The sequence below is a fragment of the Thunnus maccoyii genome, chromosome 12 (assembly GCF_910596095.1).
Source record: "Thunnus maccoyii chromosome 12, fThuMac1.1, whole genome shotgun sequence".
Classification (NCBI taxonomy): Eukaryota; Metazoa; Chordata; class Actinopteri; order Scombriformes; family Scombridae; genus Thunnus; species Thunnus maccoyii.
In genome coordinates this window covers 33269155-33294255 of record NC_056544.1, presented here as the reverse complement: position 1 = coordinate 33294255, position 25101 = coordinate 33269155, and the positions used below count along the sequence as shown (strand labels likewise).

General features: G+C 44.8%; 2 protein-coding genes across 3 annotated transcripts in view; both read right to left on the bottom strand.

Annotated features, from left to right (window-relative positions):
• Positions 1-289: 289 nt before the first annotated feature.
• On the bottom strand, positions 290-15301 carry klhl18 (kelch-like family member 18). The gene is made up of 10 exons (XM_042429753.1): positions 15008-15301; positions 11000-11130; positions 10760-10900; positions 10351-10549; positions 8066-8226; positions 7838-7974; positions 7511-7733; positions 7284-7388; positions 2223-2334; positions 290-1942 (listed from the first exon to the last, which is right to left on the bottom strand). The coding sequence occupies exons 1-10, from the start codon at positions 15134-15136 to the stop codon at positions 1556-1558; spliced, it is 1725 nt and encodes a 574-aa protein (XP_042285687.1). The 5' UTR covers positions 15137-15301; the 3' UTR covers positions 290-1555.
• A 2239-nt stretch (positions 15302-17540) lies between these two features.
• Positions 17541-25101, bottom strand: part of puf60a (poly-U binding splicing factor a) — an 11053-nt gene continuing 3492 nt past the window's right edge. For both annotated transcript variants that reach the window (XM_042427633.1, XM_042427634.1), the window contains 8 exons: positions 24693-24743; positions 24357-24518; positions 23406-23498; positions 22982-23195; positions 22705-22895; positions 21095-21209; positions 18677-18915; positions 17541-18014 (listed from right to left, as the gene is read on the bottom strand). In XM_042427633.1, the coding sequence (XP_042283567.1) occupies positions 17715-18014; positions 18677-18915; positions 21095-21209; positions 22705-22895; positions 22982-23195; positions 23406-23498; positions 24357-24518; positions 24693-24743 (1365 nt within the window). In that variant the 3' untranslated portion in view covers positions 17541-17714. The remainder of the gene's footprint in view (positions 18015-18676; positions 18916-21094; positions 21210-22704; positions 22896-22981; positions 23196-23405; positions 23499-24356; positions 24519-24692; positions 24744-25101) is intronic.

The window sequence follows — 25101 nt, the reverse complement described above, 5'->3', positions numbered from 1 at the left end:
CAAACACACCGTGTTTGTTGTGACCCACTGAAAGTAGAAAATTAAACAGTTAAAATATTAAAATACACAAAATAATAATACTACATCAGTACTACAAAATACTACATCAGTACTGTAAAATACTAAATCAATACTACAAATACTAAATCAATACTACAGTAAAACTGAGCGTCTGGGTGTTTTTATAATTATTGATCGTTTCTCAGTTGTAGTTTCATTGATTCAGTCCTCTGATAGATCAATATGATTATTAATCATTAATTACTACAGATCAGACAGGAAACAGAAATTGATTTCATCTCTTTAATGATCCACAAACAGAAATCTAATCAATCATAAACTCAGTGATGATTGGATCATCATTATTGATCATTTCATCTGGTTTATTCTCTAAATTGAAATTCATCAGGGTCCATTTACCGGAGCTTTCAGCTGCGTCCTGTGGCCTTCATATTTAAAAATTAGGCCACATGATCACAACTGAACTGTCTCCATGACAACTGAGCGCCTCCATCCGCTGATGAAGGCCAGGAGATGTAGCTGAAAGCTCCAGCTCAAAGGTCTACAACAACACATCGTATGAAGCACGAGCTCAGTTTCTGGGCTCTTACTGATGAAACTAAACTGTTCTTCTTCAGATGTTTCTGTCCGTGGGAACAGCTTCAGGTGTGTCTGCGCCTCCCAGCGGACGCCAGGAACAAACAGACAGACGATCAGCTGATCAGATCATTTTATAATCAACTGAGAGAGAGTTCATGACAGCAGCTGCGATCGACTGCATCGATCATTTATCAATCACTGATCACAGAGAATCTGACATCATCTTTTAGTAAAAGCTCGTTCACACTGAAAGTTTAAGATTTATTGACTGTGGAGAAACGTTTAAAAACATTAAAAAATGTTTCAGAAACGTTCAAATTATTTCAGAAATGTCTTGGAAACATTCAGAAACGTTTAAGAAACTTTAAGAAAAGTTCAGCAATTTTCAAAGACATTTCAGAAACGTTGGAGAAACATTTTTAAATCGTGCAGAAACGTCTCTGAAACATTTGAGTCTGAGCGTCTCCGATGATGTAACTCGTGTGGTTCGACCTGTTCAGAGTTCAGGTTGTTTTCATGTCACAGCGCCTCCTCAGCTCTGTTACAGAAACACGCAGGGATGCGACACCAGGAGGTCTGACCTCTGACCTCAGCCTGATGATGAAGATGTGATGGCGTCTGCAGCCTGCAGGCGGCGCTGATAGCTCAGATGTCTCACTCAGTCTCTTTCTCGTCTCCCTGATCATTCAACAGTTCACAGAAAACACATCAGAGCATTCATCCTGTTTAAATTCAGCAGCTTTGTTGTTTTAAATCAAATCAATAACATTGATCAGCACACGCTCGCTAATAGCACAATGCTAGCAGTTAGCCTGCGTGAGCTAACTCTACAGTCTTTACCCAGAATCCCTCAGGCGTGGCGTGTGTGCAGGTGAGCGTTCAGCCCGGCATTGTATGGCCACAGGAGGGCGTGGCCTCCTCAGAAACACGGCTCCTTCAGCTCCGATTGGCGGGTTTAAGCAGGCTGCAGGGGAATGCAACCGACGCCTACCCCACCCTCGTGACACGCCATGGGCGCCATGAACGTCCAGCGGCCGGAGTCGGGGTTGTACATCTCTACAGAGCAGAGGTTGGACTGTCCGTCATACCCGCCCACGGCGTACAACCTACCCGACGTAGCAACCAGTGACACTCTGCTCCGACGCGTGTTCATGGCCACCAGGTGGCTCCACTGTCCCGCCGCCGAGCTGAACACCTCGGCGCCGCTCAGGAAGCCTGAGCCGTCGTACCCGCCCACCACGTACATGTGACTGCCGAGAGCCGCCGCACCGTGACGGCAACGCTTGTTCATCATTGCCGCCGCGGCGTGCCAGCGGTTAGTGTGGTGGTTATAATACTCCACCTGCAACACACACACACACACACACTGCAGTTTAATGTAATGTGTGACATCACACAGGTGTGCTGAATATTAGATAAATAAATATAGAAATAAACGGCTGATATCTGAATGATTAATGATTATTCTGATCAATATATATTAATATAAATCATCTTATAATCATTAATTATCAGTTTTCCAACAATTTACTTCTAATCAGAAAAAAGTCTGAAATAATGAGTCTTAATACTACTACTAATAATAATGTGTTCTCTAGATCTGTATTGATCAGTTTACTGACCGTGTTGAAGATCTGTAAACCGTCATGGCCGCCAGAGACAAAGATGCGTCCGTCAAACACCGTCACACCAGCAGCGCTGCGACTCGCACTCATCTCCGTCACCACCGTCCATCTGCAGCACCGCACAGCATCAATCATACTGATCAGACTTATTAACAACATTCAGCCTGAAATGATCACCATAAAGTCCCTTTAATTAACCCTTAACTGACCTGTAAGTAGAGTAACAGCAGCTGTTACCCTACAGACCCTGCAGTTTAACAGCAGCTGTTACCCTACGGACCCTGCAGTTTAACAGCAGCTGTTACCCTACGGACCCTGCAGTTTAACAGCAGCTGTTACCCTACGGACCCTGCAGTTTAACAGCAGCTGTTACCCTACGGACCCTGCAGTTTAACAGCAGCTGTTACCCTACAGACCCTGCAGTTTAACAGCAGCTGTTACCCTACGGACCCTGCAGTTTAACAGCTGTTACCCTACGGACCCTGCAGTTTAACAGCAGCTGTTACCCTACGGACCCTGCAGTTTAACAGCAGCTGTTACCCTACGGACCCTGCAGTTTAACAGCAGCTGTTACCCTACGGACCCTGCAGTTTAACAGCTGTTACCCTACAGACCCTGCAGTTTAACAGCTGTTACCCTACAGACCCTGCAGTTTAACAGCAGCTGTTACCCTACAGACCCTGCAGTTTAACAGCAGCTGTTACCCTACGGACCCTGCAGTTTAACAGCAGCTGTTACCCTACAGACCCTGCAGTTTAACAGCAGCTGTTACCCTACGGACCCTGCAGTTTAACAGCTGTTACCCTACAGACCCTGCAGTTTAACAGCAGCTGTTACCCTACAGACCCTGCAGTTTAACAGCTGTTACCCTACAGACCCTGCAGTTTAACAGCAGCTGTTACCCTACAGACCCTGCAGTTTAACAGCAGCTGTTACCCTACAGACCCTGCAGTTTAACAGCTGTTACCCTACAGACCCTGCAGTTTAACAGCTGTTACCCTACAGACCCTGCAGTTTAACAGCAGCTGTTACCCTACGGACCCTGCAGTTTAACAGCAGCTGTTACCCTACAGACCCTGCAGTTTAACAGCAGCTGTTACCCTACAGACCCTGCAGTTTAACAGCAGCTGTTACCCTACGGACCCTGCAGTTTAACAACAGCTGTTACCCTACGGACCCTGCAGTTTAACAGCAGCTGTTACCCTACAGACCCTGCAGTTTAACAACAGCTGTTACCCTACGGACCCTGCAGTTTAACAGCAGCTGTTACCCTACAGACCCTGCAGTTTAACAGCAGCTGTTACCCTACGGACCCTGCAGTTTAACAACAGCTGTTACCCTACAGACCCTGCAGTTTAACAGCAGCTGTTACCCTACGGACCCTGCAGTTTAACAGCAGCTGTTACCCTACAGACCCTGCAGTTTAACAGCTGTTACCCTACAGACCCTGCAGTTTAACAGCAGCTGTTACCCTACGGACCCTGCAGTTTAACAGCAGCTGTTACCCTACGGACCCTGCAGTTTAACAGCAGCTGTTACCCTACGGACCCTGCAGTTTAACAGCTGTTACCCTACAGACCCTGCAGTTTAACAGCAGCTGTTACCCTACAGACCCTGCAGTTTAACAGCAGCTGTTACCCTACGGACCCTGCAGTTTAACAGCAGCTGTTACCCTACGGACCCTGCAGTTTAACAGCAGCTGTTACCCTACAGACCCTGCAGTTTAACAGCAGCTGTTACCCTACAGACCCTGCAGTTTAACAGCAGCTGTTACCCTACAGACCCTGCAGTTTAACAGCAGCTGTTACCCTACGGACCCTGCAGTTTAACAACAGCTGTTACCCTACAGACCCTGCAGTTTAACAGCAGCTGTTACCCTACGGACCCTGCAGTTTAACAACAGCTGTTACCCTACAGACCCTGCAGTTTAACAGCAGCTGTTACCCTACGGACCCTGCAGTTTAACAGCAGCTGTTACCCTACAGACCCTGCAGTTTAACAGCTGTTACCCTACAGACCCTGCAGTTTAACAGCAGCTGTTACCCTACAGACCCTGCAGTTTAACAGCTGTTACCCTACAGACCCTGCAGTTTAACAGCAGCTGTTACCCTACAGACCCTGCAGTTTAACAGCTGTTACCCTACGGACCCTGCAGGTAACAGCAGCTGTTACCCTACGGACCCTGCAGTTTAACAGCAGCTGTTACCCTACAGACCCTGCAGGTAACAGCAGCTGTTACCCTACGGACCCTGCAGTTTAACAGCAGCTGTTACCCTACGGACCCTGCAGGTAACAGCAGCTGTTACCCTACAGACCCTGCAGTTTAACAGCAGCTGTTACCCTACGGACCCTGCAGGTAACAGCAGCTGTTACCCTACGGACCCTGCAGTTTAACAACAGCTGTTACCCTACGGACCCTGCAGTTTAACAGCTGTTACCCCACAGACCCTGCAGTTTAACAGCAGCTGTTACCCTACGGACCCTGCAGTTTAACAGCAGCTGTTACCCTACGGACCCTGCAGTTTAACAACAGCTGTTACCCTACAGACCCTGCAGTTTAACAGCAGCTGTTACCCTACGGACCCTGCAGTTTAACAGCAGCTGTTACCCTACGGACCCTGCAGGTAACAGCAGCTGTTACCCTACGGACCCTGCAGTTTAACAGCAGCTGTTACCCTACGGACCCTGCAGTTTAACAGCAGCTGTTACCCTACGGACCCCGCAGTTTAACAACAGCTGTTACCCTACGGACCCCGCAGGTAACAGCAGCTGTTACCCTACGGACCCTGCAGTTTAACAGCAGCTGTTACCCTACGGACCCTGCAGTTTAACAACAGCTGTTACCCTACGGACCCTGCAGTTTAACAGCAGCTGTTACCCTACAGACCCTGCAGTTTAACAGCAGCTGTTACCCTACAGACCCTGCAGTTTAACAGCTGTTACCCTACAGACCCTGCAGTTTAACAGCAGCTGTTACCCTACAGACCCTGCAGTTTAACAGCTGTTACCCTACAGACCCTGCAGTTTAACAGCAGCTGTTACCCTACGGACCCTGCAGGTAACAGCAGCTGTTACCCTACAGACCCTGCAGGTAACAGCAGCTGTTACCCTACGGACCCTGCAGTTTAACAGCAGCTGTTACCCTACAGACCCTGCAGTTTAACAGCAGCTGTTACCCTACGGACCCTGCAGGTAACAGCAGCTGTTACCCTACAGACCCTGCAGGTAACAGCAGCTGTTACCCTACGGACCCTGCAGTTTAACAACAGCTGTTACCCTACAGACCCTGCAGTTTAACAGCAGCTGTTACCCTACGGACCCTGCAGTTTAACAGCAGCTGTTACCCTACGGACCCTGCAGGTAACAGCAGCTGTTACCCTACGGACCCTGCAGTTTAACAGCAGCTGTTACCCTACGGACCCCGCAGTTTAACAGCAGCTGTTACCCTACGGACCCCGCAGTTTAACAACAGCTGTTACCCTACGGACCCTGCAGTTTAACAGCAGCTGTTACCCTACGGACCCTGCAGGTAACAGCAGCTGTTACCCTACGGACCCTGCAGTTTAACAGCAGCTGTTACCCTACGGACCCTGCAGTTTAACAGCAGCTGTTACCCTACGGACCCCGCAGTTTAACAGCAGCTGTTACCCTACGGACCCCGCAGTTTAACAGCAGCTGTTACCCTACGGACCCTGCAGGTAACAGCAGCTGTTACCCTACGGACCCTGCAGTTTAACAGCAGCTGTTACCCTACGGACCCCGCAGTTTAACAGCAGCTGTTACCCTACGGACCCTGCAGTTTAACAACAGCTGTTACCCTAAGGACCCTGCAGTTTAACAGCAGCTGTTACCCTACACACTCAAGTCAATATTTAACCAACACTGTGACGAAGACTTTCAACTGTTTGTAAATTTATGTCAGCAGCTGATAATTTATGAGATTTTAAGGGATTTTATTCAGATATTCAACATGTTTACTCAAATTTGAGACAAATTAATGGAATCATGGACTGAATATATTGAGGGATTTTAAGGGAATTTCTGCATGAATTAAGCGTTTAGAAAATCTTGAAAAGCTTTTTCAATTATATATATTAAGGGTTTTTAATGGATGGCACCTACAGTTTAAGAGGTTTTTAAAGGGCAAAACCTTTAAACTGATAAAATTAATAATGATGTCACCAAGGTATTTTAATTCAAGATTCATTCAACACAAGATTGTACAACAAATGCCAGATGTAGTTTGTAGTCCCTTAATGCTACTCACAAAACAGAAATTACATAAATGGATTAATAAATAATAAGTCATCAAAATAAAACTATTTTTATGTTGTAGTGCAGAGGCTAAATTGAAGAGGAAAGAAGCTGCTCCGTAGTCTGGTGGTAAGACAGCAGATATTTCTGTATCTCTTGCCAAACAGCAGCCGGGTGAGCAGGCTGTGGTTGGGTGGGTTTTATCTTTTAGGATCTCTGTGCAGGCTGCTCACCTCACTGATATCACTGATGCTCGGTAGATGGGTACCAATAATGTTCTGGGCGGTTTTAATCACCCGCTGCAGAGGCTTCCTGTCTTGGGCCGTGCTTTGGGATGCTTTCTATAGCTACTCTGGGTTTTAAATTGATAATTGATGGATTGGAAAATATTTTAGTAGAATATCTGCACAGTTTAAGAGCTTTTCGTTCCTCCATCATCCCTTCAATGATACCTTAAATAATTATTTGTTTCTCAATTCACTGTGTTTGGCAGATTTAAGCATTTTTTACCTCCACAGGTAGGAAAAGATCCTTAAATTACTATAGTATATTAATTTATCCATTAACAGATCATTTAAAAAACAAGGCTGTGTGAAGTTTTCTTGTAACTTTTAAGGGGTTTTTACTTGTGGATTACATTCATGGTTTAAGGGCTTTTTAAAGCGTAAAAAGACCTTTAAGTTAACAGCCTGAAAGCTCTTTAAGCCACCTGTCATTTAACGAAGTATATTAATGTAATATAATAATAATAATAATAATAATAATAATTTGTTAGAATAAATGAATGAGTCCATGAATCTTCACCTGTCCGTCTCCGGAGAATAACACTCCACCGAGTTCAGAGAAGATTTCCCATCGTAGCCGCCGCAGACGTAGATGTGTCCATCAATCACAACCGTTCCCATGGCGCTGAGGACGACACGATTATGACATCATATCACTGTATTGATCGTATATTGATCAGTGTATTGATCAATGTATTGATCAGTGTATCGATCGTGTATTGATCAGTGTATTGATCGTGTATTGACCTGCGCTGGCTGTTCATGCTCGACACTCGCGTCCAGCTGTCTGTCTCTGGATTGTAAACCTCCACAGTGCTGAGCCGCGATTGGCCGTCATATCCTCCAATGGCGTACAGCAGCCCATTAACAACGGCCACGCCCACTCTGCTGCGAGCTGTCCTCATTGGCTGACAGCGCTCCCAGAAGTTCCCAATTGGATCAAACACTTCAACCACGTTTAAGGAATCACCTGGAGGAGAAAAAAACTGACATCAGCTGAGGACCAATCACACTGCATCATGTTGTAGCCCCACCTCTGCTCAGGCAGGTGTTGTGCAGGTGTCGTACAGGTACCTGAGCTGTTGAGTCCTCCCACAGCGTAGATGAGTCCTGTGATGGACGTGCAGCACCTCTGTCGGGTCTTGAAGGTCGGCAGATGAGGACGACGCTCTGGCATCAGGTGGAAATCTTTGGCTTCATCCACCAGATCTCTGACAGCAAAGTCATTCAGAGAAACAATCATTACACGTCCACATGGTGTCACCTGATGCAACATCTACCTGCTGTTTGCACCTGTCTCACCTGCATTTATGGCAGCAGCGGACGAGTTCGTCCTGCTGGACTCGGTCTGACAGGTACTGAGGTCGACACAGCGGCAGTCTGATTTTAGAGAGCAACTCTGGCAGCAGAGACTCCCGCCTGTCCCGGTCATGATGAACCCAGGCCAGCACTGCCTCAAACACCTGCACAAGAAGCAAATAACACGCCTCAAACACCTGCACAAGTAGCAAATAACATGCTTCAAACACCTGCACAAGTAGCAAATAACACGCCTCAAACACCTGCACAAGTAGCAAATAACATGCTTCAAACACCTGCACAAGTAGCAAATAACATGCTTCAAACACCTGCACAAGTAGCAAATAACACGCTTCAAACACCTGCACAAGTAGCAAATAACACGCCTCAAACACCTGCACAAGTAGCAAATAACACGCCTCAAACACCTGCACAAGTAGCAAATAACACGCCTCAAACACCTGCACAAGTAGCAAATAACACGCCTCAAACACCTGCACAAGTAGCAAATAACATGCCTCAAACACCTGCACAAGTAGCAAATAACACGCCTCAAACACCTGCACAGGTAACAAATAACACGCCTCAAACACCTGCACAAGTAGCAAATAACACGCCTCAAACACCTGCACAAGTAGCAAATAACACGCCTCAGACATCTGCACAAGTAACAAATAACATGCCTCAGACACCTGCACAAGTAGCAAATAACACACCTCAAACACCTGCACAAGTAGCAAATAACACGCCTCAAACACCTGCACAAGTAGCAAATAACACGCCTCAAACACCTGCACAAGTAGCAAATAACATGCCTCAAACACCTGCACAAGTAGCAAATAACACGCCTCAAACACCTGCACAAGTAGCAAATAACACGCCTCAAACACCTGCACAAGTAGCAAATAACACACCTCAAACATCTGCACAGGTAACAGATAACACGCCTCAAACACCTGCACAAGTAGCAAATAACACGCCTCAAACACCTGCACAAGTAGCAAATAACACACCTAAAACATCTGCACAGGTAACAAATAACACGCCTCAAACACCTGCACAGGTAACAAATAACACACCTCAAACATCTGCACAGGTAACAAATAACACGCCTCAAACATCTGCACAAGTAGCAAATAACACACCTCAAACATCTGCACAGGTAACAAATAACACGCCTCAAACACCTGCACAGGTAACAAATAACACACCTCAAACATCTGCACAGGTAACAAATAACACACCTCAAACATCTGCACAGGTAACAAATAACACGCCTCAAACACCTGCACAGGTAACAAATAACACGCCTCAAACATCTGCACAGGTAACAAATAACACACCTCAAACACCTGCACAGGTAGCAAATAACACGCCTCAAACATCTGCACAGGTAACAAATAACACACCTCAAACACCTGCACAGGTAACAAATAACACACCTCAAACACCTGCACAGGTAGCAAATAACACGCCTCAAACATCTGCACAGGTAACAAATAACACACCTCAAACACCTGCACAGGTAGCAAATAACACGCCTCAAACATCTGCACAGGTAACAAATAACACGCCTCAAACACCTGCACAAGTACCAAATAACACGCCTCAAACATCTGCACAGGTAACAAATAACACGCCTCAAACACCTGCACAAGTAGCAAATAACACGCCTCAAACACCTGCACAAGTAACAAATAACACGCCTCAAACACCTGCACAGGTAACAAATAACACGCCTCAAACATCTGCACAAGTAGCAAATAACACACCTCAAACACCTGCACAGGTAACAAATAACACGCCTCAAACATCTGCACAGGTAACAAATAACACGCCTCAAACATCTGCACAGGTAACAAATAACACGCCTCAAACATCTGCACAGGTAACAAATAACACGCCTCAAACATCTGCACAGGTAACAAATAACACGCCTCAAACATCTGCACAGGTAACAAATAACACGCCTAAAACATCTGCACAGGTAACAAATAACACGCCTAAAACATCTGCACAAGTAACAAATAACACGCCTCAAACATCTGCACAGGTAACAAATAACACGCCTCAAACATCCGCACAGGTAACAAATAACACGCCTCAAACATCTGCACAGGTACATTTGTTGTCACCACTGTGAGCCTCTGAGCTGCTAACACTTGACACACCTGAGCTGTATTATCAGCTAACTCACCTGACCTGTACAGGTGAGTCATGATTTCTTTCCTGACAGGTACACTTCTCTGTGAGGGTCTCAGGTGAGGATTTCAGGTGAGCTGTCTCACCTGCTCCTCTGCTTTGATGTTGAGTTCGTCGCAGCCGACCAGCTCCAGCACCTCCTCCGTCCTCAGGCCCAGGAACTCCTCCGATAAGGAAACCTCCACAAAGTGCTGGTGCAGGAAGCTGCTGGCTGAGTCATACAGCGTCGTGCACATCATGGTCTCTGCGAACTGACGGACGCCCAAACAGTTCTTAGGGTGTAACCTGGACAGGTAAACGGACAGGTGAGACAGGTGAGCAAATCTCCTGATCATTACAATTGATTATTATATGTTTTACATGAACTCAGTGTATCTACCTGTTGTTTTAAATCACTTCAGTCTGATACGTCTTTTTTAAACAGAGCGCCAATGAGCATGTGCGGTAGCGTGTGACTGCAGAGCATCACTGAGCATCTGCGGTGGCATGACTCACCTCTCCTGCAGGAAGGAGCAGCAGGCATCTTTAACATTCTGCAGCTGTAGGAAGCTCGAGCCAATCAGGAGAGACTGCACGTTCTGCTGGTCGATGGCAACATGGCCACTGTATGCGAAGTTTATCAGAGCCTCCAGAGCGCTGCAAGAGAGGAACAGGTCAGACAGTATCTGATACCTGAACTGGTCTCAGTCGGGTGCACTGGTACCCGGACTGGTACCTGAACTGCTTTGTGGTTACCTGGGGTCCATGCCCTGCATCAGGATCTCGTCCTGTTTGCACTCCACCATGTCGTTGGTGAACATGGCGTGGAAATATGGGATGGAGGCCGCCAGCACGATCCGATGAGCGCTGAACTTATGATCCCCGACCTGCAGACAAAACCACAACACGTCAAGGTACAACGTTCTCACCTGTACAGGTGAATACAGAGCAGTGAACAGGTGAGAGCACATCACAATGTTCTTACCTGTTCAGTGTTCTGTTACAGACTCAGCAGACTGAGTGGAGGATTAACCTGCAGCAGCTCTACCTGCACCGTCATGTGACACATTCCTGATGTGTCTTTGATCGGCATTTATTGATCTCAGTGTAAATGCAAAACAGTAAATCAGTGCAGCCAATCGTCAACCTGACCTGGGACTGGGTACTATTTACAAAATACAACCCCAGTACCAGTACCAGTACCAATACCAATACCAATACCAGTACCAGTACCAGTACCAATACCAGGACCAATGCCAATACAAGTACCAATACCAATACCAGTACCAATACCAGTACCAATACCAGTACCAGTACCAATACCAATACCAATACCAGTACCAATACCAGTACCAGTACCAATACCAATACCAATACCAGTACCAATACCAGTACCAGTACCAGTACCAATACCAATACCAATACCAGTACCAGTACCAGTACCAATACCAGTACCAATGCCAATACAAGTACCAATACCAATACCAGTACCAATACCAGTACCAATACCAGTACCAATGCCAATACAAGTACCAATACCAATACCAGTACCAATACCAGTACCAATACCAGTACCAATACCAATACCAATACCAGTAACAGTACCAATACCAGTACCAATGCCAGTACCAATACTAGTACCAATACCAGTACCAATGCCAATACCAGTACCAATACCAATACCAGTACCAGTACCAATACCAACACCAGTACCAGTACCAATACCAATTTTAGTACCAGTACCAATACCAGTACCAATACCAGTACCAATTTTAGTACCAGTACCAAGACCAATACCAGTACCAATTTTAGTACCAGTACCAATACCAGTACCAGTACCAATACCAATTTTAGTACCAGTACCAATTCAGTACCAATTTTAGTACCAGTACCAAGACCAATACCAGTACCAATTTTAGTACCAGTACCAATACCAGTACCAGTACCAATACTAGTACCAATACCAATACCAGTACCAGTACCAATACCAATACCAGTACTGGTGCCATTAAAGTGATAGATACCATACATATTAATTTATTGATCTATTAAGTGTATAAACTGTACAGTGACGTATTCATTTATTGATCTATTAAGTGTATAAACTGTACAGTGATGTATTAATTTATTGATCTATTAAGTGTATAAACTGTACAGTGACGTATTAATTTATTGATCTATTAAGTGTATAAACTGTACAGTGACGTATTCATTTATTGATCTATTGAGTGTATAAACTGTACAGTGACGTATTAATTTATTGATCTATTAAGTGTATAAACTGTACAGTGACGTATTAATTTATTGATCTATTAAGTGTATAAACTGTACAGTGACCTATTAATTTATTGATCTATTAAGTGTATAAACTGTACAGTGACGTATTCATTTATTGATCTATTAAGTGTATAAACTGTACAGTGACGTATTCATTTATTGATCTATTAAGTGTATAAACTGTACAGTGACGTATTAATTTATTGATCTATTAAGTGTATAAACTGTACAGTGACGTATTAATTTATTGATCTATTAAGTGTATAAACTGTACAGTGACGTATTCATTTATTGATCTATTAAGTGTATAAACTGTACAGTGACCTATTAATTTATTGATCTATTAAGTGTATAAACTGTACAGTGACGTATTCATTTATTGATCTATTAAGTGTATAAACTGTACAGTGACGTATTCATTTATTGATCTATTAAGTGTATAAACTGTACAGTGACGTATTCATTTATTGATCTATTAAGTGTATAAACTGTACAGTGACATTAATTTATTGATCTATTAAGTGTATAAACTGTACAGTGATGTATTAATTTATTGATCTATTAAGTGTATAAACTGTACAGTGACGTATTCATTTATTGATCTATTAAGTGTATAAACTGTACAGTGACGTATTAATTTATTGATCTATTAAGTGTATAAACTGTACAGTGACGTATTAATTTATTGATCTATTAAGTGTATAAACTGTACCGTGATGTTTTATCAGCAGACTGTGTTGTACTTGCTGCAGCAGTCAGCCAATCACACGTCACATTAGATAGAAGAACGCTTGCAGTGATTGGCTGTGAGGTCCTGACTTATTTCAGCCAGTTTCACTAAAACAGTCTCAGCTTATATTTCACTCGTCGCTTTAGAGCAACGTGTTCGCTGGTCTGACGTCAGCGTGAGGCGTTCCCAGTCTGTGTCTATAGATACCAGTTTGTGTGCTGGAGATGGCGTACGGTGGTTTTTGAGTGTGCGCGTCCTTTATGCATGCGGCCTCTGGACGATGGCGGTAGAGCACCGACAGTTTGGTTTAATGCTGCGGTCAACTGCAAGTCGGAAGTTGATATTTCTGATTCGGTATTCCAGCTTCCAATCTGAATGTGTCCCAGTGCGTCTGCTCGGGAAAACATGGACGCCATGAACACGCAGGTTTCATTCCAAGCAGCAGCTGATGAATAGCTCAGCGCACTGAGAGACAGAGGAGCAGCGTCTCAAACACTGATGAGAAGGTCATCCTGCTTCCTGTTCGCTGTGTGCCGCCATGTTAGTGTGTTTGGCTGGATGGATCCCGAGTTTCCCACCTGGAATTCCGTCTTGAACGACCGTTCCATCACACTTTTCCGTGTTGGAGGTCATTTTTTTTGAGATCAGAGTACAGTGGACCGCAGCATCAGCTATAATAACAATAATCAGCTGCCAGGAAGAAGCCGGAGTTTATTGATCTCACTGAGCTTTTGTGATTATTGGCGCCAAAAATGTTTGATTTTGATTTTTCTTCTGATAGTTTGTTTTATGTGTCTTTGTGGTAAAATTGTAGGAATTGTGAAAAATTGCAAGCAAAGGAAAATGATGTGATTTATTTTAAACTGCTACCAACAAAGACTCGTGTAATCACTTCCTGTGTGCTGCGATGACGTCAGTTACTGCGAAACTAAACGCCATGATTGGTCCAAATCACAAGCGGCTGCTGATTCAGACGTTTCATCCAGAAAAGTTGCTGTAATTTAGCAAAACTGCAGCTCATAAATATTGCAGAGATTTCTTAAATTAGCGTTAATTATTGTGAGGAGGAAGTGATTATATTATAGATCTGCTCGTCTTGATGGGACTGAAGAGAATGATCAATATCCGAGTCTGTCAATATGAATATTATTATATATATATAATATCATTTGTCAGATTTAGACACTAATGACGTCATGTCTGGTTGGTGTGTTAACTGCATCGGTCCTGTCAGGTAGTGTGACTGTAGCTGTCACTCTGAGTTATTGATTATATTGATTATATCTCAGCCAGTATCAGGTAGAGTCCGTCCCAACACACGGGCGCTACCTGCACCTGTCAGACCCGGTCCCGGCGTCACTGGCTGGCTTAAAGGTTTAGCGCTGTGAAGTCATCACGTGCCCTTCACGCGCGCCTCAAACATTCTGCACTCTGCCTGACGGATTACCCATAAATTCATAGTGCTGTGACGTTATATACGGGGGCCTTAGGGGAGGCACTGCGATTGGGCCTCAGTCAGCAGGTCTCAGGTGTGTCCGGAGGGTCAAGGGTCAACAGAGTGAGTGCTGACAGCTTATCAGGCTGTGACGTCACATGGCTGCCTAACACCAGCTGTTAGTTTCTGATTATAATCCGCTGTTAGCTGAGTTAGCATGTTGTTAGCATGTTGTTAGCGCTGTTAGCTCGGCTAGCTTCCTCCTGAGGGCTAACTAGCAGCTAGCAGGCTAACACAAGCCTCGACGCGGCGTCATGTTTACCTTGAGCGTGACGTCACAGAGTTTCCCCTGACGTCGGATCTCCTCCATGACGACATAGCCTCGTGCCGGCAGGTCGTGCACTGAGAAGTGAACTAAATCCTCGAGCTCTTCGCAGTAAATGTCTCCCATCGTCAGCAACAGCAGCGGCGGAGCGGCGCGGACTGACCCTCCGAGCCGCCGTACGCAGGCACGCAGGCTGACGTCACGTCAAGCTCACCGCCGGAAACACCCACGCGTCCGGTCAGTCTTCACAATAAAAGACTGTGCCCTCTGAGTGTAAAGTTTGGTGTGCTTCAGAATAAAAGTCTCAATAAACTATAGTAATGTTTTTTTAATGAAAATTATCAAATAAATGGGATTCTGCCGCAAAATGTACATAAAGTCACTGCAAACAGATGCAGATTCATTATGATGTTTACATGTGAAACATATTGAACTCTTATTATTCTGACTGATTATAAATAACTTACAAAAGACCCAAAACGCTTAAAAATAATTCTACTTCAGAGGAAAACACTGTAAACTACATTTACTGACAGATAAATGTGACTGGTTACGCTGCAGATTCAGATTTTACTCACAAAATATAACAAATAAAATATGATGCGTTATTATTTATTAATCTATCCAGCAGTTGATAAGAATTAAAATTTCCATGTGGAACAGACGTTCAGTAGATTTCAGTACATTGTCCTGATTAGGGACTTTGACAGTATTTGTACTGTGTGGTATTAATAGGTTGGAGTTTTTCTTCTTCCACTGCTGATACCAACATTCCCAGTTAGAGAAAGACTGAAATAAAGCAGCCCTCAAATCACTGAATCCACCTCTGACAGTAACATTTCATATTTATCTCTTCACTTCTTTGTACTGTTTGTATCCTGTTTACCGTCCACAGAAACAGGTTCACCTGTATACAGTGATTGATATATATATATATATATATATATATATATATACATACTCAGCAAATAAACATTATTCTGATTCTGAAAATATTCTTCCCAGATGTGGAATTTATTTATTCTTGTCCTGTTTGAAGCAGTTAGATGTCTTTCTAAGATCCTTGATATGAAGCTTATTAGTTATATAATAACTTAAACTGTCAATTATTGTTATTGTTTATTTTTGTGATGTTATTTCTCTGTTGTATCATTTATAAGCTGAGAGATTTTAATTTCATTGTAAAAAGAACCAATCAAACAACAGCTTCATGAGAAACAAACTCACACTCGTTATTTAAAAAAGTAAAGTTTTATTCACATATGTTGGTGTAAGTACACCTGAAGACATCGTCACTGCTGACCTTTGACCCCCGGCGGCCTCAGACGGAGAATCCATGTTTCATCATCAGCCTCATGGCTCGAGTTTGGATGATGGCGTTGCGTTCAGGAGCGTCGGTCAGTTCATGAACACAAATGTCCAGATTCTGTTTGGCTGCAAAAAAACTGGAAGAAACATCTGGACCACAGCTGCTTCTCATCCTTTAACCCACGTCTGCTTCCATCCCGCTGATCATCATCTGACGTCAGCGTCAGAGTCCCTGAACACACCAGCCGCTCTCTGCCCTCAACTTTAGATTTTATGTTTTATTTAAAATTTATTTATTTGCTTCTGAAAATGTATTTTATCTTCTTCAATTTGGGAAAATGTGACTGCACTCATTTAGTCCTTGTAAAGCACTTTGTAATCTCTGGTTTTGACAAGTTATATATTAATAAACATTATTATTATTATTTATTATAATAAGGACTTTGATTTGTGGGATGGTCTGGGACTACAGTTCCCACAATGCTTTGGGGGATGTAAACAGGAAGTCTTCAGTGAGTTAGCTGTGTTTTTACACCACATTTGTTTACATTTAGTCAAACAGTCTCAGTGTAACATGATGAACAGACAAGTATCAGTGATCACTGTCATCCTGAAGAAAACGTCTTTTCTCTGGTTTCTCTGTGGATTCATGGAGGTTTACTGGTGATGGAAGTCACGTGTGTTCAGATCTGACTGAGTTATGACTCCAGGAAGAATCTCAGATCTACAAGTTGTTTAAAAAAAGGTTAAAAGTTTCAGCCGAGTTCCAGTTTGTTCCTCTTCTGTCTCAGCAGACGTTTCCTCTAAAACATCATGAATCTGCTGAAAACTGTTCGTCTGCTGCGTCATGAAAAGTCTGTTTGGATTTGGAAACAGAAGCAAAACCTTCTGAAACAGGTAAAAATGATTCTGTAAAAAGTTTCAGAACATGTTTCCTGCAGAGACACGTTCAGATTAAATGTGTTTAACAGTTTGAACCAATTGATTCATCTGATTGGTGAAGTGAGACCAAAGCAGGTGAGTTTAAAGGATCATTCTGCTGATTTTCTATATTTTTCTTCCTGTTTGGAAGCCTGATACACCATATATCAGTATATATATATATATATATATATATATATATATATATATATATATATATATATCTGATATATATATATCTGATATATATATATCTGATATATATATATCAGATATATATATATATATCTGATATATCTGATATAACAGGCTTTGATAAACACAGTACTTGTTAGTAAATCAGTTCATTGATGGTTTGGATCCTTTGATCAATAGAAAAACAAGTTGCAGTTTGCAGTTACAGGATGAGAAGCAGCGGTCTGGTCCTTTACGTCCTGCACAGAAACAAACTGAAGAAGAAGAAGAAGTTCCTGATCTATGCCGACAGGTCGCTGCCGTCGAAGCGTTCCTGGTCGTAGACCTCGGCGACCACCTTCCGTCCCCCGAACCAGCGCTGGTCGAGCGCCCGGATGGCCCGGTTCATCTCCGCCGCCTCTGAGAACTCCACAAAGATCTTGACGATGACATCGGCGTCGTCCTCCTCGCCCTGACGCTCCTGGTAGATCACGACCCGCCGCACCCGGCCGAACTTCCCACACTCCTCCGTCACTTCGCCCTCCAGGTCGTCGTCCAGGTCCTCCGGACCCACCATGTTCCTCAGGACCATGACGGTGGACTGATGAGAGAGACACGTCTGTTATACAGGTCAGCCTGCAGGGTGTACGAGTCCCAGTCCCAAATCAAGTCTACCTGAGTCTGCATGATGTCCAACATCACCTGTTTCCTGTCTCATAAGATACAACCAACCAGCCCAAGTCCTGACCAAGTCCTGACCAAGTCCCCAAGTCCTGACCAAGTCCTGACCAAGTCCTGACCAAGTCCTGAAGTCCAACCAACAAGTCCCATATCAAGTCCACCTGCAGAGTGTCAGTGTTTCAAAGCAAGACCAGGTCCTGAGTCAAGTCCAGCAAGTCCCAAGTCCCCTCCCCCCCCCCCCGTGGTGCCTTGCTTCTGGGCAGGCGTTGAACCCTCCCCCGCCACGGTGCCTTGCTCCCGGGCAGGCGTTGACCCCCCCCCCCCCCCCCGCGGTGCCTTGCTCCCGGGCAGGCGTTGAACCCCACCTCCCCGTGGTGCCTTGCTCCTGGGCAGGCGTTGAACCCCCCCCCCCCGTGGTGCCTTGCTCCCGGGCAGGGGTTGAACCCCCCCCCCCCCCCCGCGGTGCCTTGCTCCCGGGCAGGCGTTGACCCCCCCCCCCCCCGCGGTGCCTTGCTCCCGGGCAGGCGTTGACCCCCCCCCCCCCCGCGGTGCCTTGCTCCCGGGCAGGCGTTGAACTCGTACCTCCTGCTTGCGCAGCAGCTTCCTCATCACCATGTGTCTGGCGCTGCTGCCGCTGATGCTCATGTGTTCTTGCTCGCTGAGCGGCTCCGTGGCTCCGTCCTGCTGCGCCTCCTGCTGAAGCTCCTCCTCCTCATTTCTCTTCACCTCGACACTGAAAGGGGCCGCCGGTGCCGGGGGCGTGGCCAGCACCGGGTTCACCAGACCCACCTGAGGCAGGCCGGTTCGTGCCGGGGTCACGCCTGAAACAGACAGGAAGCAGGAAGGACAGGACGGTCAGACGGGCGGCGGCGGTCCGGCTGCAGGGAGCCGCCCCAGGCTGCTGGACCGACCCTCCGACCAGAACACACACTGGGTGCACTGGTTTAACACGCTAGTCCCGCCCTGCTCAGGAGACGGGTGGAGTTAAAACTAAAACACTCAAAGGCTGAATCCAAATGTCCGAACTTCAGCGCAGAGACTCGTTCCTCGGGGGGACGTCTGCCGGTGCCGAGTCTGTCCAAGGCCACCGATCATCAAGTCCACAAGAGGCCTTCAGCGGACTTCCTGTAGACCTCCAGAGAGTCTTTTTACCCACAATCCTGCAGCAATAGGCTATAAAGTAACAATGTAAAAGAGGATAATACTTATCATTATTAGCAATAATAAAAATCAATAATAACAACAATAATAATAATAATAATAATAATAATAATAATAATAATCAATAATAACAATAATAATAATAATAATAATAATAATAATAAATCAATAATAACAATAATAATAATAATAATAATAATAATAATAATAATAATAATAATTACAAAAATCAATAATATCAATAATAATAATAATAATAATAATATAAAAATCAATAATAATAATCAATAATAATAATAATAATAATAATAATAATAATAATAATAATAATAATAATAATCAATAATAATAATAATAATAATAATAATAATAAAAATCAATAATAATAATAATATAATAATAATAATAATAATAATAATAGGAATGTAAAATATTGACTTTTGATGACATTTGCTTTGTGAGCTATAATGTGCAGAATAACAGGCTGATTTATTTATTATAATCTTAAATGTCAGCAGAATCTTCGGTCTCCTGGTGGTCCGGCGCAGACTTGACCCGACGACAGTGAACATGTCGCGGTTCGTGTGATTGAGGTCCACCAGTCCAGAAGGAGAATATTTGGATTCAGCCAAACTGCTTTTATTTCCATCATTAACTCCACCCGCCTGTGGTGCATCACCACCCAGCGGAGCTGCAAACGAGTGCACCCGCTCCTGACTGTGACTCCGCCTACTAGCTAGCAGCTGATGTTCCTGTAGTGACCGTGTAAGATTGAACTTTAAATACTCACAGTTGGTTAAATACAACAATCTCAGGAAACAGGAAGTTTTGGACTTTAAGCTAAGAATGAACCCCCCCAGTGTGCAGGTGTGATGAACAACATGACCGAAACTCTACAAATCACACAGCATCTGAGACTCACTGGCCAATAGGAATGAGGGGCTATGTTTAAAGGGAGGGGCTAGAAACAGTCCTCTTCACTTGGTTGGTCAGTGTGCAGCAAAGGGGAGGGGCTAAGAGGTCACTGTGGGTGTGAACGTTGGGGGGGGGGGGCGATAGAGAGAGGGGAAGAGAGGAGAAAAAACAGAGAGAGAGAAAAAAAAGACAATAAAAGAGAAAATGTATTAGTGGAGACGCTTCGGATGAAGCAACACAAACAAACTAATAATAATAAAAGCAGAACGAGGTCTGACTGATGACTCACATTCAGCAGCTGCTGCAGACCTGAAACACTTTAACTGGTGATCTCGTTCACACAATAACGTGAGAACAAGATACGAATCTTATAAAAACAAGATAATAACTCAGGTGAACAAGATACGAATTAGAGTGAATAAGAGAAGTCATATGGACGACATACTGAACAAGATAATAACTTATCTGAACAAGATAATAAGATGTGTGAATAAGATAATAACAAAACAATAATTTGTGTAAAGCTTAAATGGATCTTACAGGATTAAAACGTATCATGTTCAGGACAACAAACAAGACAACTGTCAACATTCTTCAAACAGAAATGATGTCTGTTCAGGTTCGTCTTTCTGAATCAGTCACAGCTGCACGAGGAAATAATATCAAATAAACACAGAAAAATAAAGTTCCTCTGTTTCATACGTGCTGTTTTATTCTGTCAGGTTTCTCTTAATAGTTGATGTTGAGGAAGGAAAAAACAAAAGACTTCCTGAACCTGCTGTGATGTTTTGATTAATGTGACATCATTGGATTCAGACTGTGACTGGCTGCACACTGACACTCAGTGATTGGACAGCAGGACGTCCTCGTTAACAAGGGGGGGTGGGGTTTAATGTGTGTGGGCGGGGCTGTTGGTGCTCCTACCTGTGATGACACCTGGAGCCTGAGCAGCCATGACAGCCTGAGGAAGTCCTCCCAGCTGCTGAGAGAGGAGCGCCGGTCCAGCCAGAGCTCCGAGCACCGACGCTCCCACCACCTCCTGAACGCAACACAAAACACATCAGATACTGTGGAAATATATCAGATCCAGACCCCCTCTACTGCCAAATATATATATATATATATATATATATATATATATATATATAAGATATGCACATTGGGGTCCAAAAGTCTGAGACCACATTGAAAATCTTTATTTTAGAAGAATTAGAAGATTCTGCAGTATTTCTGTGTCAGCAACCAAAAATCATTGACCAACTTAACTTTGTAGCAAAGATCTTTGAATTGTTTCTCTTCCATTGAAGCGTTCAGACGACACTCAGGAGGCTCGTTCAATAACTCAACCTGCAGCCAGTGATCACCTGTTATAAACATGGCCGCCTCATGTTCCCAGCAGATCATTGATCACTGAGCAGCGTTGTGATGGCGGGAAACCTGACGTTCTAAGCAAAGAGCAGCTTTCTCAGCATCACATCATGGCTGGACTAAAGGTTTCTAAGAGGTCGCATGAAGCTCTAAAACACTCTGCAGAAACTGGACCAGTGCATCCAAAACACCATCAGAAGATCAATACATCAAGCTGAGTTCCCTGAGAGACAGAAACTTCATCACAGATACAGAATCTGATAAATAAAGACCACAAGACTCCAATCAGCAGTAGAGTCTACAGACGTCTCAGAGGACGAGCAGCAGCTTCTAAACCGCCTCTCAAGGGAAACAAGGCCAAACGCTCGGGGTGGGATAAGAAATACCAGCGTTTCCCAGTGGATGACTGGAAAAACGTCTTATTTACTGATGAATCCCAGTCTGAGATGTACAGCAGTAACAGAGGGGTGAATGTAGGGAGACCAACAGGAGAGAGAACGATACCGCAGTCTATCAAACCCACAGTCAGACATGCTGGAGGGAATATTCAGGTCTGGGGGGGTTTGACTACTCTGGAGTGAACTGACCCCCCTGACGGAGGAGAAGCAGCGCTCCGTTCTTCAGAGACATGCTGGACCGTCTGGTTTGCATCTTCATGCTGGAAGGATTCATCCTGCAGCAGGACAACGACCCCAAACACCTCAAAGCTCTGCAACAACAACGACTGAAGACCAGAGAAGACCAGACGAGGAGTCCTGACTGTCCTGGACTTCCCTCCACAGTCACCTGACCTCAACCATACTGAACATTTTGTGACATCACAGGAAGCTCTGTGGAACATTGTCAGATCCTGCCGGGACAACACGGATCATCAGGTTTTACACAAACTTGTAGACTCCATGAAGCTCGAGTGCTGCTGTCATTAAAGCAGAAAGGGGAACAAACCCAACACCGACATATTCTGAAACTCATGTATCATGTATCTTGAGTAGTATATATATATATATATGTATATACTACTCAAAGTGCTGCACAGTAAAAACCACCACATGTGATATGCTTGTTATAAATGATTCTGTATTTGTTCAGAAACACCTTTTCGTCTGTTTGTTTGTTTGTTTGTTTGTTTGTTCTGTCTCTCAGGGAGGCGGAGCTTCAGGAGTTACCTGAGCAGTGATCTTAGCGGTGGCGGCGGCAGCTGCCACGGCAGCGGCGGCAGGGAGGCCTCCTGGGGCCATCGGCGTGAGGAGGGGCATGGGCGGAGTCACGGCCTTCCCCACCCGCAGGTACTGACCCCCGAGATCAAACAGGTTCATGGAGGCCACAGCATCCTGTGAAGACTGGGCCTTGTCGTACTCTGGTGACCAGCAACATAAAGCCATCAGACCCAGAGGACTGGTCTACAGCCCCCCCCCCCAAGCCATCACATGCAGCTCTGCTCACCGATGAAGCCGTAGCCTTTATGGCGTCCTGTGGTCGGCTCTCGGGACAGCATGCAGGACTTGATTTTGCCAAAGGCCTCGAAGACACTCTTGATGTCATCGTCAGAGAGGTCGGGGTGCACCGACGCCACGTAGATCCTGTTGAAGGCACGCGCTTCCTCCGCAAGCTGGTCGATGATTGGCTGAGCCTGGCCGATGTTACTGGGCCGCCCCACCTGGAAGACGAGGAAGATGGACAGACTGCATCCTCAGCACGGTTCAGCAACACAAGGATAATTCTTCATCCAACCCGCTGCTGCCATCAAACTGTCAGCAGCTGCAGTTTAAATTGGACTGAAGAAGACTTTCTGCTGTCTGCTGCGGACACCAACACCTTCAGCTACACACTGCCGCACCTGACGGACAGGTCATCAGTCTGGACTCACCTTGATGTTTCTGCCTCCAAGGACGACAGAGTTCATCTGCTCCAGAGCCAGCTGAGCCGCCTCCGGCATCTCATACTCCACGAAGGCAAAACCCTGCAGACACAAACACACGGCAGCGTTAACAAGGAACGCCTGAGTACAGGTGTGTTTACAGAAACTGAACTGAGCCACTCAGTCTGTCCACAGGAGTTCTGCCAAGATCCGATCCGGGTCCCATTGTGTTCATTATATACAGTATATAAACTGAGGCACCGCCTCTATGCTGATGACACTGTCTTCTATTATAACTCTTAAACTACAATTAAAGTCTTAAACAATACTTATTTTACACTCTGAGACACAAACCCACAGAACACCGTCTCCTGGTCGTCAAATCAACTTCCTCTGTGGACACTGGTGTCATTCTTCAGACACCAATACGTTACATCCATCATATCCACGTACCGGTTAGAAACACGGAGACTTTACCATCAAGCAAGATGGAAGATGGGCAACTGCCTGCCAGAGATTTATTATGATGTTTAGAAGTTAAAAATATTCTAACTCACTGTACCCTGAAATAACAATAATAATAAATAACTATATCAAAATAAAAAACGCCCAAAGCACTTAAAAAATATGCAGCTGTGTTCTTCTAAACACTGTAAACTACATTTACTGACAGATAAATGTTACTGGTTACGCTGCAGATTCAGATAACAAATAAAATATGATGCGTTATTATTTATTACACTATCCAGCAGTATGTGGAGTAAATGTAAGTACGTTATGCTGATAAAACCTCGCTGTCACTCTTCACCTTCAGTAAAGATTTGAATGCAGGACTTTGTGGTATTAATAGTTTAACTATTGATAGTTGATAGTTTCTATGGAGGGAGTGGTAGACATAACTCTGACTTCCTGTTTATTCGCCGCAGTCAGAGGGAGGAAGAGAGCGAGTTGACCTCTGACCTTGTGTTTCATGGTGACAGAGTCCCAGGACATGTCGATGCTTTTGATTGGTCCGAAGGGTGCGAAGGCCTGTCTGATGGTGTCCTCTCCCAGCTCGTAGTAGATGGAGCCCACATAAACTCGACACATGATGGCGAGCGCTCGCTGGCGCTGAGCGGCCACCTAAACACACACGGCAGGTTCACACCGACCAATCACACCTGCTCTTAAAGATCCCTGTCAGTGACGACACGTATGATGTCATAGTGATGTCATGAGCTAGTCTACGAAACTACTTTCATTGGTTCAGAGCAGCTGGATCGTTTAATATTAATGCAGCTACAGAGAAAAACTTACCGACTGTAGAGGAGACAGAGCGTCTCCCAAACCCATCGTCAGAGACGCCATCTGAGAGGCAGAGAGACACACAGGTGAGGCAGACAGGTGAGACACACAGGTGAGGCAGACAGGTGAGACACACAGGTGAGACACACAAGTGAGACAGACAGGTGAGACACACAGGTGAGACAGACAGGTGAGACACACAGGTGAGACACACAGGAGAGGCAGACAGGTGAGACACACAGGTGAGACAGACAGGTGAGACACACAGGTGAGACAGACAGGTGAGACACACAGGTGAGACACACAGGTGAGACAGACAGGTGAGACACACAGGTGAGACAGACAGGTGAGACAGACAGGTGAGGTAGGCAAGTGAGACACACAGGTGAGACATACAGGTGAGACACACAGGTGAGACACA

Excerpts from the sequence above, each read along its gene's own strand:
- klhl18 (XM_042429753.1), bottom strand. The coding sequence starts at position 15,136 with ATGGGAGACATTTACTGCGAAGAGCTCGAGGATTTAGTTCACTTCTCA. Across the intron at positions 8,227-10,350 it reads ACATCAAAGCAGAGGAGCAG|GTGTTTGAGGCAGTGCTGGC; the intron begins GTGAGACAGCTC and ends CTTCTTGTGCAG. Across the intron at positions 7,975-8,065 it reads CGCTGCTGCCATAAATGCAG|AGATCTGGTGGATGAAGCCA; the intron begins GTGAGACAGGTG and ends CTTTGCTGTCAG.